Source organism: Podarcis melisellensis (genome assembly GCF_964234715.1).
Source record: "Podarcis melisellensis genome assembly, chromosome: 13".
Classification (NCBI taxonomy): Eukaryota; Metazoa; Chordata; class Lepidosauria; order Squamata; family Lacertidae; genus Podarcis; species Podarcis melisellensis.
The window spans coordinates 44,845,882-44,860,361 of NC_138545.1; the positions used below are offsets into that span (position 1 = coordinate 44,845,882).

The 14,480-nt window shown below is 50.1% G+C and overlaps 1 protein-coding gene across 1 annotated transcript in view; it reads left to right on the plus strand.

The window, feature by feature from the left end:
* BRCA1 (BRCA1 DNA repair associated) overlaps nt 1-12,103 on the plus strand; it is a 63,634-nt gene extending 51,531 nt beyond the window's left edge. The window contains exons 19-21 of the mRNA XM_081883766.1: nt 1,945-2,018; nt 2,912-2,972; nt 10,825-12,103. Coding sequence (XP_081739892.1) covers nt 1,945-2,018; nt 2,912-2,972; nt 10,825-10,934 — 245 coding nt within the window. The 3' untranslated portion in view covers nt 10,935-12,103. The remainder of the gene's footprint in view (nt 1-1,944; nt 2,019-2,911; nt 2,973-10,824) is intronic.
* Nucleotides 12,104-14,480: the final 2,377 nt, after the last annotated feature.

Consider the following 14,480-nt stretch of genomic DNA (forward strand, 5'->3'; position numbering starts at 1 on the left):
AAGAATTGTGTTTGGTTTACATTTAAGCAAATGGGTCTAATCTGCACTTCTCAGACTAAAATACAGATTGGAAAGTTAATTATCTTTCAGGTGTCACACATATCTGACTGTTTTGATAGTTCTTGTCTCAACAAAAGTACCCAGAGGCATTTTAAAAAGTATTTCAAGATAAAAAAGTATTTCAGGATAAAATAATTTTAGAAATATATGCAGTGAGATGAATTCCACATTTAAATATTTATTTTGTGATAAAATACATATTTTAGTGCATACAGATTCTGGTATGGATTTAAAAAAAATAAAGCTGAAGATTAATCCAGAAATGGAATGGAACAAACATGAGTAAACACCTGTTAAATTGATATGGCTCAGAAATAGATTGATCTGTTAATCCCTCTTCTTGAGTTCCTTTTCGTTGTTCAAAGACAAGGAATCTTGTAAAGTGAAGCAGGATTACTATTATCTTTGATCGTGCTCATTCACCGATGAAATTGTCCAATATTGTCGAAAGAGGGACCGGACCACAGCACTCTGAGATTTCCTTGCTTGATCAGTCATTGTTTTGGAACGCTGGGCAAATGTATGCTCTGCTCATATTGTGCCCCAGGAAAAAATGATTTTGTGTCCCGAATAAGTGTTGCAAATTAATCTGCATCTCTTTCCTTATTTTGTATAACTTATTCTGCTTCTGGTTTTATCAGGCGGGGGGTGGGGGGCAGACTGGATCTGACCAGTGACCATAGGCGCCGACTCCATGGGGCCTGAGGGGGCCCGAACCCCCTCAAAAATTTGTTTGGAGGGGCTCCCCCCCCCAATAATTTAAGAAAATTATTAGTTATATTATGCTTTGTAAAATCACAAAATTATGTTGGTATTTTTTATTTTCCTTGTTTGACGATAGTTACCTTTTAAAATACATTCAGTAATGAGTTAAAACAAAGCCACTCCTGATCTAGAGAGGGGGTGGGGTTGCGGGCTCTCGACCCATCAACAATCTCGCGGAGCCCCGCGAGAAGCGGGGATTCCCCCTAGCTCATTAATATTCACCGCCCACGGCGGCAGCCAATCGGTTGCCGCAAAGGGCGGGCCCTCACAGGTTCACTTAAGGTCGGGGCAGCCCGGGGCTCGCCCCTTTCGTCCCCAGCAGCAGCGGTTTGGAGGTCTTGGGCCCCCCCAATATTTTTTATTAGTCGGTATGGGCCCCCGCCCCCCCAATATTTTTTATAAGTCGGCGCCCCTGCCAGTGACCAGATCTTGATGTCCCCCAGCCCCAGCAGGTGACTTTGACAGGTGGCCACCTGCCATCGCCATGACATCATGAAAGTATCTTCCTTTGGAGACCAACACGAATTCAAGCAAAGCTGCTTGTGTGGTTTGAAATCAAACGGGGGGTGGGGGTGGCGCAAAGGTAGCTTTTCCTTATGAGACTTGCTGCAAGCAGCATCACTGTAAGCCCTGCTTTAAGCAGGAATTAGCTGCATTACCTGACTGGGAACTCTGTAATGCAGCTGATCCGAAAGGAGCTTGCCGTCACCAGCCAGCCAGCTAATGAGTGCTTGCAACAAACCTTGTTTGAGAGTGCACTTTAAGGTTCCTGATTCTTCCTTTGCGGCGAATTGGGGCAAAACTGCCTCACAAGCCAGATTAAGACAGCTGCTGGGCCTGATTTGGCCTGCGGAGGTTCCCCACCACTGTCATAAGGAATGGCAAGATAAGGTGTCACAGCCCACACCTTTCCAGATTCATTTAGGCAGTGATGTCTTTGGAAAACAACTCCTGAATCTCCCAAAGTTTGATAAAAATAAAATGTCCGTATATCTCCCAGCAGATGTGAGGAGCTATTTGGGGCTTGGAAATGTGTGTATGTCTGATGTTGGTTGGGGTAACCTGTTCTACCATTGTATATTGATGTTGTGTCTCTCTTTCCCGCTGGGTGGAAATTAGAACAATTGGAGTGGATGGTAGAGCTGTCCGGTGCCTCTATTGTGAAAGAACCTCGCTTATTCTCACATTCAACAGTAAGTGTGGATTTAATATTGTAGGCCAATCTGAGTGTGTGTGAGAAACAAGACAGACAGAGGGAGAGCATTTCCATTTGCCCCCTTTAATTCCTTGGAAGCACTGATGAATTTGGCTTGCCTTGTTTTTTATTCAACTTTATCGACCCATGGCCTGTGTTGAGCAAGGGTGTATGTATGGGGTTCTAATTGCATACAGAGTCAGACCAGCATCTAGCTCAGTACTGTGCAGAGTATGTGTGTGAGAGAGTTGGGCAGCCGCACCAACGGTGGTCATGCCATACTTTGGCCACACCTGTGCAGCCCCTAAAAGCCTGGTCACAAGGAAATTTAACCCCTGACCTGAAGAAAGCTCCCCACCTTTGCTCCAAACATCAGTCAGATAGCAGTTTGTTTCCTAGCGCTGCTGCCAGGAATGTTTTAATCTGAAACGTGTATATCAGGCATGTGTAGTTCAGTGGCAGAATGTGACCTGCTGATTTTTGCTTTTCACAAGTCACACACACCTGACACTATATAGGACCGTGACATCTCACTTGCTGTCGGAGCAAAGAGCTATGGACAATTTGATGCTGAGAGGACATGCATTCATGGGCATGTGTTGGGGGAGTGCAATTTTCAGTGTGCCCTTAGACCACCCCTGTGCCACCCTTAGCTTCAAGCCTGGTTTCTCTGGCACTGTCTGAGGCTCCTAACATATTTGCTTAATTTTTGTGTAGTTGGGAAGGTAGGGGGAAGGTTTCTCCTCAACTCCCTGTTGAATTGCAATGCTGCAGCAAAGTGAAGAACAACCTGTCCCAACAGTATCTCTGGCTGCAGACAGGCAGGCAAATTTGATCCAGTATATGCCGCCTCCTCCTCCTCATTCTTCTCTTTTATCTTGCAACCCCTAGAACTCTACTGCTGTGGTGGTCGTTCAGCCCGAAGCTTGGAGCGAAGACACTGCCTGCCAAGGTGAGATTATCGTGCTGCCCATATCTCCCAAGATAAACATAGGTTACAAAGTGTCTGATTGTGTACTGGTTTGGAATAATAAATACCAGCCATGACAGAATAAATGTCTAGAGGAAGCAGAATTAGCTGTGCAAGGCTCTGGATCAGGAGTTCACATTTGTTAGCTTGACTTTACTAGTCGGTAATAAATAATGCCTAACACCAACCCCCATAGCCCTGTAGCACACACAAAGGGGTTTGGGGAAGAGGTGCTGGCTTATCTCATTTGCACTAGTATATGCGGAAGGGATGCGGGTGGCGCTGTGGGTTAAACCACAGAGTCTAGGGCTTGTCAATCAGAAGGTCAGCGGTTCGAATCCCTGTGATGGGGTGAGCTCCCATTGCTCGGTCCCTGCTCCTACCAACCTTGCAGTTCGAAAGCACGTCAAAGTGCAAGTAGATAAATAGGTACCGCTCTGGCGGGAAGATAAACGGCATTTCCGTGCGCTGCTCTGGTTTGCCAAAAGTGGCTTAGTCATGCTGGCCACATGACCTGGAAGCTGTACACCAGCTCCCTCGGCCAATAAAGCGAGATGAGCGCCGCAACCCCAGAGTCGGCCAAGACTGGACCTAATGGTCAGGGGTCCCTTTACCTTTACCATGGGGAAGGTAAGAAACTGAAGCAGTGCTCCCTCTTGCCAATGCTCAGAAGAGATGCCTGTGTTTTACTTTCTCCAAACTGGGATCTCAAGTAACAGCTCCAGGCAGGGAAAGGGTCTGTGTACTGCAGGCATCCTGTTCCCTAGAGAGCTAGAGTCATTTGGTGCCAGTAGGCTGGCAAGCCTATTTGCGGATACTTCCTGGTGCAACTGCAAAGTCTCACATTGATGTTTTGTAGTGGTGAGAGCTGGTTGCGCCCCCTAGCCTCCTAATTTCCCATTTGTTTTCTGCTTGTACTTCCTAAAATGGCTTTGGAGGGAGACACAGCAAGGTTACACGAAGGAGAAGAAAACTTTCCCTCCTTCACTGGCTCACGTATACCTGCCTCTCTTTCCCCAACGTGAAGGGCAAGGGATGTGGATTAGTGACTTAGATTAGGTCATGGGCTTGGCCCATCCTTACCCACACATGCACACTATCACTCAAAGTTGCTTGATAGCTAAACAAATAGCTAACAAGTAATGTCAAGGGATGTTCAAACCCGCTCACACGATCTGCCCCTTGTCATTTGCAGTTTTTGTGCGTCTGGCATTTTGAAAGGTCATCTGTCACGGCCACCCAGGACTGGTCCCAGCTCACAAGAGACCTCACTCCGTTGCAGCTTATTTACAGGAAAAGTTTATTGAAGATTTCTGCTTCTCATACAGTTCAGCATTGTGGCCGTACGTCTGCCACGTTAGACCGCTGAAGTCCCCTCTGACTCCTCCCCTCTTCCGCACCAACTTAATAGCCTGGCTCTAGACCACCTCTTCCTCTCCTTTCTTTTCCGCAGGGTCTTCCTGCCCCCCTGGGTTCCCTCTCTCCGTGACTCGCCTGAGGCTGAATCCTCTGCCGCCTCTTCCCCCCTCTTTCTGGCTTTAGGGCCGGGCTCCTCCCCTGAGCTCTCTCCACTTCCGCGCGCCTCTACGTTTGAACTTGGCGCGCGTACGTTGCTGCTGACCTTTCTTTCGACCGCTACACCACCCCCTGCTCTGCTCTCCACCCTTTCCGGCTGAACACCCTGCTCCAACCCCCTCTCTCTGTTCTCTCCTAATCCTGCTCCCTCCGAGAGACTGACAACTCCACCCCCTTTACTCCGTTCCGGCTGAGACGTCTCTTGCTTCCTCTGTCTTCCACTGGGCTCCTCTCCGCTTCTCCCTTCTCCTCCCCTTTGCTTGATTAAGGTAACCCCCTTTTGAGAATCCTCTGACTCGCTGCTCAGACTCGTGGATTCCCTCAGAATTCCATCATCTTCTTCCTCATCCTTCTGCCCCTCCTCCCACTCGCTCTCCGTCTCCTCTGTCATCTCCTCCTCTCTCCCAGAAACCCTGACATCCATCCCCCCCTCGAAGCCCCCCCTTCCCCCCTCCCGCTCGCCGGGGACCGGTTGTGGAAACTGCGGCTCTTCGGGGGTAGGCTCAGGATACAGGTCGTCTACGTCAATGTTCTCTGCTGGCAGTTCTGTGTAAGTGTATTCGAAGTCGGGTTCTTCCCCCAAATGCTTCTCAGTCTCTGCTTCCATCGCTACTTCCTCCGGTGCTGCCCGCCAAGGACCTATCAGCCACCTCTTACGCCATTCCTCCTCTGGCTGCTCCTCCCACCAATAAGGGGTTTCCGTGTCCACCCCCGAGCACGATCCCCTGGGCGGGCTTGATTCTGGTGTTCTTTCCTCGGGGGAAGAGAAACCCCTGAACGTGCTATCTGACAATGTGGGTGTGAAAAGCCAGTCATCAAAGTACTCAGCTGGCATGGGTCTATGTGGGAAAAGTGCATGGAACTCTTCTTTCAAAAGGGGTTCGTCTAACTCGTAGCCTGGCACCCAACTATTAGCAGCGGCTGGTGTGCCCTCCCTGGCGAGAAAATATTCAACTCCCTCCTCCCCCCATCTCGAGTCCAGTATTTCTGTGACCTCGTTAAGAGGTCCTGGTCTTGGCGATTCCCCCCTCTCAGGCGCCCTCCTACGTGGCTCTGGGGGTGCTCCTGACTCTTGAAACCTGTGTGGGGTTTTGTAGGGAGTGAGCACCGACCTATGAAAGACCGGGTGCACCCTGGAACCTTCCGGAAGGGCTAGACGAAAAGCCACCGGATTGATCTTAGCCTCAACTTGATATGGCCCTAGCTGCCTGTGTCCTAACTTCTTCTTGGCCAATGACCTGGCCGGCATCGCGTGGGCTGCTAACCACACCCAGTCCCCAACCTGGATGTCCTCTCCCGCCCTCCTGTGCTTATCGGCCTGCACCTTATACGCCTGTTTTGCCAGCTCCAAATGTCTCCGCAGCTCCTCGTGCACCTCTTGCAACTCCGCTGCAAACTGGTCGGCATCTTGAGGCCCCCCCCCTCCTGGTGCCGCAAATCTCGGGAAGGTTCTGGGATGACGGCCATTGTTCGCGAAGAAAGGCGTCACCCCGGTGGAAGCGTGTTTCGTGTTGTTGTAGGCGAATTCAGCCATCGGCAGATAGTCCACCCACGCCGCAGGTCGCTGGTTGGCGTAGCACCGCAGGTACTGCTGCATGATCGCGTTGACCCTCTCCGCTTGACCGTTGGTTTGTGGATGCCTCGCCGATGTCAGGTTGATTTTGACGTGCAAGATGCCCAGAAGCTTTCGCCAGAAAGTGGAAACAAACTGGCGCCCCCTGTCGGACAAGACGGACTGCGGAAGTCCATGCACTCTGAAGACGTGATCGATGAAGAGCTTTGCGGTCTGTTCTGCCGTCGCCACCTTGGCACAAGGGATGAAGTGCGCCATCTTGGTGAACAAGTCCACCACCACTAACACCGCCGTCTTACCTCTGGAGCTGGGCAGGTCTGTAACAAAGTCCAACGCTACCCTCTCCCATGGTTGCTGCGGTGTCTCCAGCGGTTCTAGCAATCCCGCCTGCTTCTGGTGCACTGGTTTGGACCTCTGGCAGATATCACACCTGGCGACGTAGTCCGCCACCTCTCCTCTCATCTGGGGCCACCAAAAGTCTCTAGCCACCAACTCCATCGTCTTCTCTTTGCCGAAATGGCCTGCACTAGGGGCGTCATGCAACTGTTGCAGAACCTTGGCTCGAAGATCGTCGGTGGGCACGTAAAGGGCACCCTTACGAGTCAAAAGTCCATCTTGTAATTGAAACTCATCGTTGTGTCGCGACCCTCCGCGTAGCTCCTCCATCTTAGACTGTGCAAACTGATCCCTTTGCAACGCGCGTCGCACCGCGTCCAGGTCGACTGCGATGGTAGCGCACGTCCACGCCTGCGGTGCGAAAATGTGCTTTGCTGCGATTGGAGCTGCTTCCTCCAAGTATTGCGGCTTTCGGGACAGCGCGTCTGCAATAACATTGGAGTCTCCTGGGATGTATTCTATTTTGAAGTCGAAGTCCGCAAAGAACTCCGCCCAGCGCATGTGTCGCTGGGTCTGCAACTTAGCCGTCCGCCAATACTCTAAGTTCTTGTGATCCGTGCGGACCTGCACCGTGTGCTTGGCTCCTATTAAGAAGTGTCGCCACGCTTTGAAAGCTGCATGAATGGCCAACAACTCCCTGTCCCATATGGTATAATTGCGCTCCGCCTTGCTGAGCTTCCGGGAGTAGAACGCACCCGGTCGCCAGTTGCCTTGTGAATCCTCTTGCAAAAGAACGGCCCCAACCGCTCTATCTGACGCATCGGTCTCTACCCGCATGGGTCTGCCGGGATTCACGTGGAGCAGCTGCTCTTCGGAGGCGAAAAGACCTTTAAGCGTCCGGAAGGACCGCTCCGCTTGTTCGGTCCAGACGAACTTCTTCTTCTTGGAACTGAGGGTGTCAGTGATCGCCGCCGTCGCGTTCGCAAAACCTTTAATAAACTTGCGGTAAAAATTGGCAAAGCCGATGAACCTCTGGACCTCTTTCCGATTTCGAGGGCTTTTCCAGTCCAACAGCGCTTGAACCTTAGCCCTGTCCATGGCCAGTCCCTCGTCGGACAACTTGTAGCCAAGGAAATCAACCTCTCTGACATCAAACTGGCACTTTTCCAACTTGGCGTACAGCCTGTGTTCCTTCAGCCTCTGCAGGACCTCCCTCACGTCCTTATCGTGATCCTCCGGCGATTCCGAGAAAATCAGGATATCGTCGAGAAAGCAGACACACTTCTTGTAGAGGAGACCTGCTAGCACGTGGTGCATAAATGCTTGAAAAACGTGGCTGCCATTTTGGAGGCCGAAAGGCATGACTCTGTATTCGTATGTGCCCAGAGGGGTGAACATGGCGGTCTTCCACTCATCTCCTTTCCGGATGCGGATGAGATTGTAAGCTCCACGTAGGTCCAGCTTGGTGAAAATCTTGCCCCTCCTGACGGTCGCTAAAAGGTCGTCAATCTTGGGCATGGGGAAAGCTTTGGGCTTAGTCAAGCTGTTGATGAACCTGTAATCCACTATAAGCCTTTTTTGGGGCGTGTCCTTCTTCTTCACAAAGAAAACAGGGCTGCCTCCCGCTGCTTTAGATTCCTGGATGAAACCTCGCTTGAGGTTATGGTCTATGAACTCCCGAAGCTCTTGCATTTCGTCCTCCGACATGGAGTACAGCTTGGCAGCAGGCAATTGCGCCCCTGGCACTAAATCAATCGCGCAGTCGTAAGGTCTATGAGGCGGCAACTTGTCAGCTTCCTTCTCACAGAAAACCTCCAAGAATTCCTGGTACTTGTGAGGCACTGTTTGCACCATACCCAGATGCAATGGCTGCTCAGCTTCTCCTCCCTGATCGGTCTGAAAGCAATGCTGAGCACAATACGATGAACAAAAGTTGATCTGCCTCTGGTACCACGCAACCGCGGGACTGTGCCTCTCCAGCCAACTCATGCCTAACACGATGGGTGTGTCCGATAAGTGGGTGACATTGAAACTAATAAGCTCTCGATGGTTGCCAATCTGCATCATCATGGGAGGGGTTTGCTGCACCACTTGCCCCCCCAGCAACTTCCTGCCGTCCACCGTGACCACGTTCAGAGGCGTCGTTGCAGGCAGGAGCGCCATGTTGTGCTGCTTAACGAACTGCAGTCCCATGAAGTCGGCGTTGCTTCCCGAATCGATCGTTATTGGAACCTCGAGGAGTCTCCCATCAGGCAACTGGAGTGTTGCTGTGAGCAGAACTGCCGGTTTGGGAGGCAAAGGGTCCACGCTCTGCAGTGATGCTGGGGGCTTGTCTACAGATCCGCCTGGCTGAGCCCCAGTAGCTCTGCTTCCAGCCAGGCACTGTCGTTTCCCTGAAGCTGCTCCCCTGATTGCACCTCTGCTGTTACAGTTGCCAGCGCTGCAGTGTGCTTCTGGAGCCTCTGGGGGCACTCTTTCGCCATATGGTGCGCACTGTCACAGATGTAACACTTCCTGGTTCCTCTAGGAGGCTTCGCTTTGGCTGCACCAGGGACAGGGCTCTGGGATGGCTTCTGAGCCCTAGCACCACCAATCTCCATTGGCTCCTCTCTGTCCTTCCCCATTGGCGAGGGGTGCGCACGGCTGAAGTCCCTGTGCACAAAAGGGAGAGTCCTTGCTTGCGCACGCGCTTGGGGCCCGTCCTCCTCGTGCCACGGACGCCCCTCATGTCGAATTCCAAGAGCTAAAGCCCGTTGCACCACGTCTTCTAGGGTCTGGGGTCTGTCCCCCCTAGCGATCTCATCCTTGATGGGGGGGCTCAATCCCTCCCAAAAAAGATCTCTGACCGGTTTACCGTCCTTTGGCCAATCTAAGGCGGTGAGCAATGCAAAAAATTTAGAGTGGTATTGGCGCACAGTCGCTTTCCCCTGCCTCAGCCCGTGCATTTGACGGCGCGCAATGTCCACATCCACAGAGGATTGAAAACAAGAATCCATCGCTTTGATGAACGCAGTTGAATCGCGACGGGCCGGTCCATCTTCGCGCCACAAATTGCGTAGCCAAGCCCTGGCCTCCCCATGCAGGTGCGAAACAATGAACCCCACTCTCTCCTCCTCATCTTTAAAATCGTGACGGAGTAAGTGCAGTGCATATACAACGTCCGCTCTGAAATTGGGATAGTCTTGCAAGTTGCCATTAAAATGCGGAACTAGGGCACCCCCCCTCCGTCCAAGCGCAATGCCCTCCGCTCTGGATCCTGGGGCCCCCGCCTTGTCCGCGCGCTCCCACCTTGCCTGCAAATCCTGGCACGTCTTCTCCAAGTCGTCATTCTTCTTCTGCGAAGCAATGACTGCCGATGTGAGAGCGGTAACCTGATTCCGCAATGCAACCAGCTGCTCCTCAGCGCTCATGGCTGCTCCCGTTCGTGAGCTTCGCAAAAAAAAATTTTTGCTTTCGGAGAGGGGACTTACTGTCACGGCCACCCAGGACTGGTCCCAGCTCACAAGAGACCTCACTCCGTTGCAGCTTATTTACAGGAAAAGTTTATTGAAGATTTCTGCTTCTCATACAGTTCAGCATTGTGGCCGTACGTCTGCCACGTTAGACCGCTGAAGTCCCCTCTGACTCCTCCCCTCTTCCGCACCAACTTAATAGCCTGGCTCTAGACCACCTCTTCCTCTCCTTTCTTTTCCGCAGGGTCTTCCTGCCCCCCTGGGTTCCCTCTCTCCGTGACTCGCCTGAGGCTGAATCCTCTGCCGCCTCTTCCCCCCTCTTTCTGGCTTTAGGGCCGGGCTCCTCCCCTGAGCTCTCTCCACTTCCGCGCGCCTCTACGTTTGAACTTGGCGCGCGTACGTTGCTGCTGACCTTTCTTTCGACCGCTACACCACCCCCTGCTCTGCTCTCCACCCTTTCCGGCTGAACACCCTGCTCCAACCCCCTCTCTCTGTTCTCTCCTAATCCTGCTCCCTCCGAGAGACTGACAACTCCACCCCCTTTACTCCGTTCCGGCTGAGACGTCTCTTGCTTCCTCTGTCTTCCACTGGGCTCCTCTCCGCTTCTCCCTTCTCCTCCCCTTTGCTTGATTAAGGTAACCCCCTTTTGAGAATCCTCTGACTCGCTGCTCAGACTCGTGGATTCCCTCAGAATTCCATCATCTTCTTCCTCATCCTTCTGCCCCTCCTCCCACTCGCTCTCCGTCTCCTCTGTCATCTCCTCCTCTCTCCCAGAAACCCTGACATCATCCATCAAAGATGCTCTGAAAGAAAGTGCATTCCTGAGCCCTCTGGGTAGAGAGAAGGGGAACAAGGGAGGGTGGACGTTAAAATTCTCACAATTGATCTTGTATTGCAGGGATCCCACCGCAATGCAGCGCTACTGTAGTCTCACGAGAGTGGATGCTGGACAGTATTGCATGCTATCAACGCCAGGCATTTGACGAATACATCGTGCAGCAGGTGTGAAAGGACGGCCTTTTGAACACAGAATCTTCAGGAAAGGATTTCTGCGGAACTTTTGTGAAAGGCTTCCTCACAGACCCTGTGGTTTCACTTGCGAGATAAATATTTCAGTTGGCATGAAAACACCCCGTCGCCCGCCAAAGGCAGAACTTAAAACTGTGATACTTCTATCTTTGCCGTCGTGAGCCCAAGCAATAATGTGCTCTTCTGTGCTGTTGCAGATGCATTATTTACTATCCAATTGCTGCCTTGTTTGGGAGACTTTTCTCTTCATGTCTTGGAGATGTAATCGTTTGAAAGAGTTATATGGATCTGAGAGCTTCAATTAACTCAGGAGGATGGCAGTATTTTATCTGCTTGTTTAATGGGGTAGGGTGTTCACATACAAAGATGCACTTATGCTGGAATACTGGCATAGTAACATCTTCTAATAAGAAGCACAGTCAGACTGGAGACGGCACACACAAAAAAACCACTTCAATGTGCCCCTGCATCATAAGGAAGTATGTCCCACCCAAGTCAAATATTTGTTTTGCTCAAAGGAAATAAATCTAGCATCTCTCTAGCAAGTTAAATGCAAACAGGTTTTGATCATTATATTCCTGGATCCACAGAAGACCCAGCCATTATTTTTGGGTTAGGATATTTGATCAGCCTACTTCTTCCATGTACCATGGGACAAAGCACCCCTTTTTAAAAAACTTTGCTGGCTTCCCACAAGTATGGAAAAGTGCCTTTGAAACAGCAGAATATTTACCACTTCTTATTGTCAAGCAAACTGAGATCCATAAATAAAATTTGCTTGTTTACAGTTAAAAAAGGGGTAGAACCCATCATGTTATTTTCTTTTTCAATTCCCGCCCCCCCTAGTTAGCTTTGAAAGAGTTACATTGCATAATGCATTTGGAGCAATCTTTCGATGTTCTGCAATTCTAAAAGCAAATAAGTCAGGTGCAGGTTTTGCTCACTCACACACTTCTGTGAGAATCAGTTCCGACACAGAGCTGTAGTTTTCCCTTTTGGAATTTGTATTTCGCCGATACCTACAAATATGGCTTAGCAGAAGAACAAAAAATATTCTAAAACAGTAAAACAGCACATTGTACAGAGTGCCATAAACCTATGACAAAACAGACCACAGCAAGAAATAAAAATGGTTCCAGTGGAAGAAAGTAGCAGGGGTTTTTTTAAGAATGAAAAGTCACCACTCCATTCCTGCACAGGTTTTATCTGGCATGTAAGATCTGTGTAGAGCAGGTCCCCTTCTTGACAGGAGGGTGGGATTCTTAAAGGTAAAGACACTGCCATGAGATCCAAACATTTGCTTACCCACCCTGTGCAGCAGGAGAAGTCATCTACAGAAAAGACAGTTCCCACTTGCTCAGGTCTAAGCAGAATGAGAGCCCTGCCTTCCCTCCTCCTTCCTAGAAGGCGACAGGACAGTGATGATGGAAGAAAGACTTGCTAGCTGGGTCCTCACCTTGCTAGCTGACTCTCGTTTCTTTCCTTCCACGGATGAGAATGGGCTCGCTCAGAAGTATATTTTACAGTGTGTTGTTTGTTTTAATATTTTAAATATTTCATGGTAGCTTTTTATTGGCATTCTGTTTTTGCTACGTTTGCCAGCTACCCTGAGGCTCTGGATCCAGCGGTTTTATGTTTTCAAATAATGTGAGCAAAGGAAGCTTGCATTCTGCCAGCATGGAAGCATGCTTGGGGTTGCTGCTCCCTCCACATCCAAGCCTGAAGAAGCAACGCAACGTTTAAGCCTCCTATAGCAAAAGAGCCTTGGGGCAACCTTACAAAAACACAATGAATCTGCCTGCACTGTACCATTTCAGTATCAATCCCTTAGGCCCAAGCATCTTTTTAAAATAGATCTCTATGTGCATAGACACAGGCTACAGAGTAGAGGTGTGGTATTTAATTGATAAACAAGTTTGGTGGATTGGCTAAAATGGTGCACGTTTTAATTAGGCAGATGGTTTTTTTAATGTAATTTTTAATGCGTGTGTTTATATTTTTAAAAAGTCACATGGCAAGCACTTTTTTTCTGAGGTGGCAGAGTCCACCCAAGGCCTGGGAGGTGGAAGTTCCAGCTAGCCGTCTGGGATCAGTGAGGACATGCCCAGTATGATAACTGAAAGCAGAGAGTGCCCATTGTAGACAGATCACTGTAAAGGGTCATTTTGGACTCACAGCTGTCCATGGAGGCGCAGGTCAATTCTGTGTCCAGGGCAGCTGTCTACCAGCTCCACCTGGTACGCAGGCTAAGACCCTACCTGCCCGTGGACTGTCGCCAGAGTGGTGGATGCTCTAGTTATCTCCCGCTTGGACTACTACAACGCGCTCTGCGTGGGGCTACCTTTGAAGGTGACCCGGAAACTGCAATTAATCCAGAATGCGGCAGCTAGACTGGTGACTGGGAGTGGCCGCTAGGACCACATAACACCGGTCCTGAGAGATCTGCATTGGCTCCCAGTACGTTTCCGAGCACAGTTCAAAGTGTTGGTGCTGACCTTTAAAGCCCTAAACGGCATCAGCCCAGTATACCTGAAGGAGCGTCTCCACCCTCATCATTCAGCCCGGACACAAATCCAGCACCAAGGGCCTTCTGGCGGTTCCCTCATTGCGAGAAGTGAGGTTACAGGGAACCAGACAAAGGGCCTTCTCAGTAGTGGTGCCCACCCCGTGGAACACCCTCCCTTCAGATGTGAAAGAAATAAGCAGCTATCCTATCTTTAAAAGACACCTGAAGGCAGCCCTGTTCAGGGAAGTTTTTAATATTTAATGCTGTACTGTTTGTCTGGGGGAGCCGCCCAGAGTGGTTGGGAAGACTCAGCCAGATGGGCGGGGTATAAATAATAAATTATTATTATTATTAAAGGAACACAAATGGAGCCTTAATTCCAGATGGCTCCACATCAGCTCTGGCTATCCTTCTCATGCTCTAACCTTCATGGATGAGGTCTGGCAGTCCTTAAAGGGACAGGCCTAGAGCCTGGAGCATATCCCCTTATTGGCTTCTCTCCTAGTTCCTGCCTTGTGCTTTCCCTGTACAGGTAAGCAGGCATTGTGGAAGCTCTCTTCTCTCAGGGATGGGAAACCTGTGGTCCTGGAGATGCTGTTGGACTATATCGCCTTGACCACTGGCCATGTTGCTTGGGACTGATGGGAGTCTGATACCTGGAGAACTGCAGGTTTCCCATTCCTGTCTTAAAAATATTATGCCTGTTCTTGCTTATGTACACTTCTTGCCTCAGGAGCATTATGTTTACCCATACGCACATAGATACAGCATTAATTGATCAACTAAGATGGCTGCTCTGTGGACACTTTCTTGGGAGTTAGGTACCATTGAAGACAACAGATTTGTTTAACTAGATGGTGGCCTTAACATGCAATATGTAGTGGGGCTTAGAGTACAAGCAGTGATTGGAAAATAATACACAATTACATTGCAAAAGCTCATTGATTTATTTTTCTCTGTTAATTGCTTTCCTTCTTTAACCATAGCACCACCATTGATTTGAACCACAAACCTTTAAG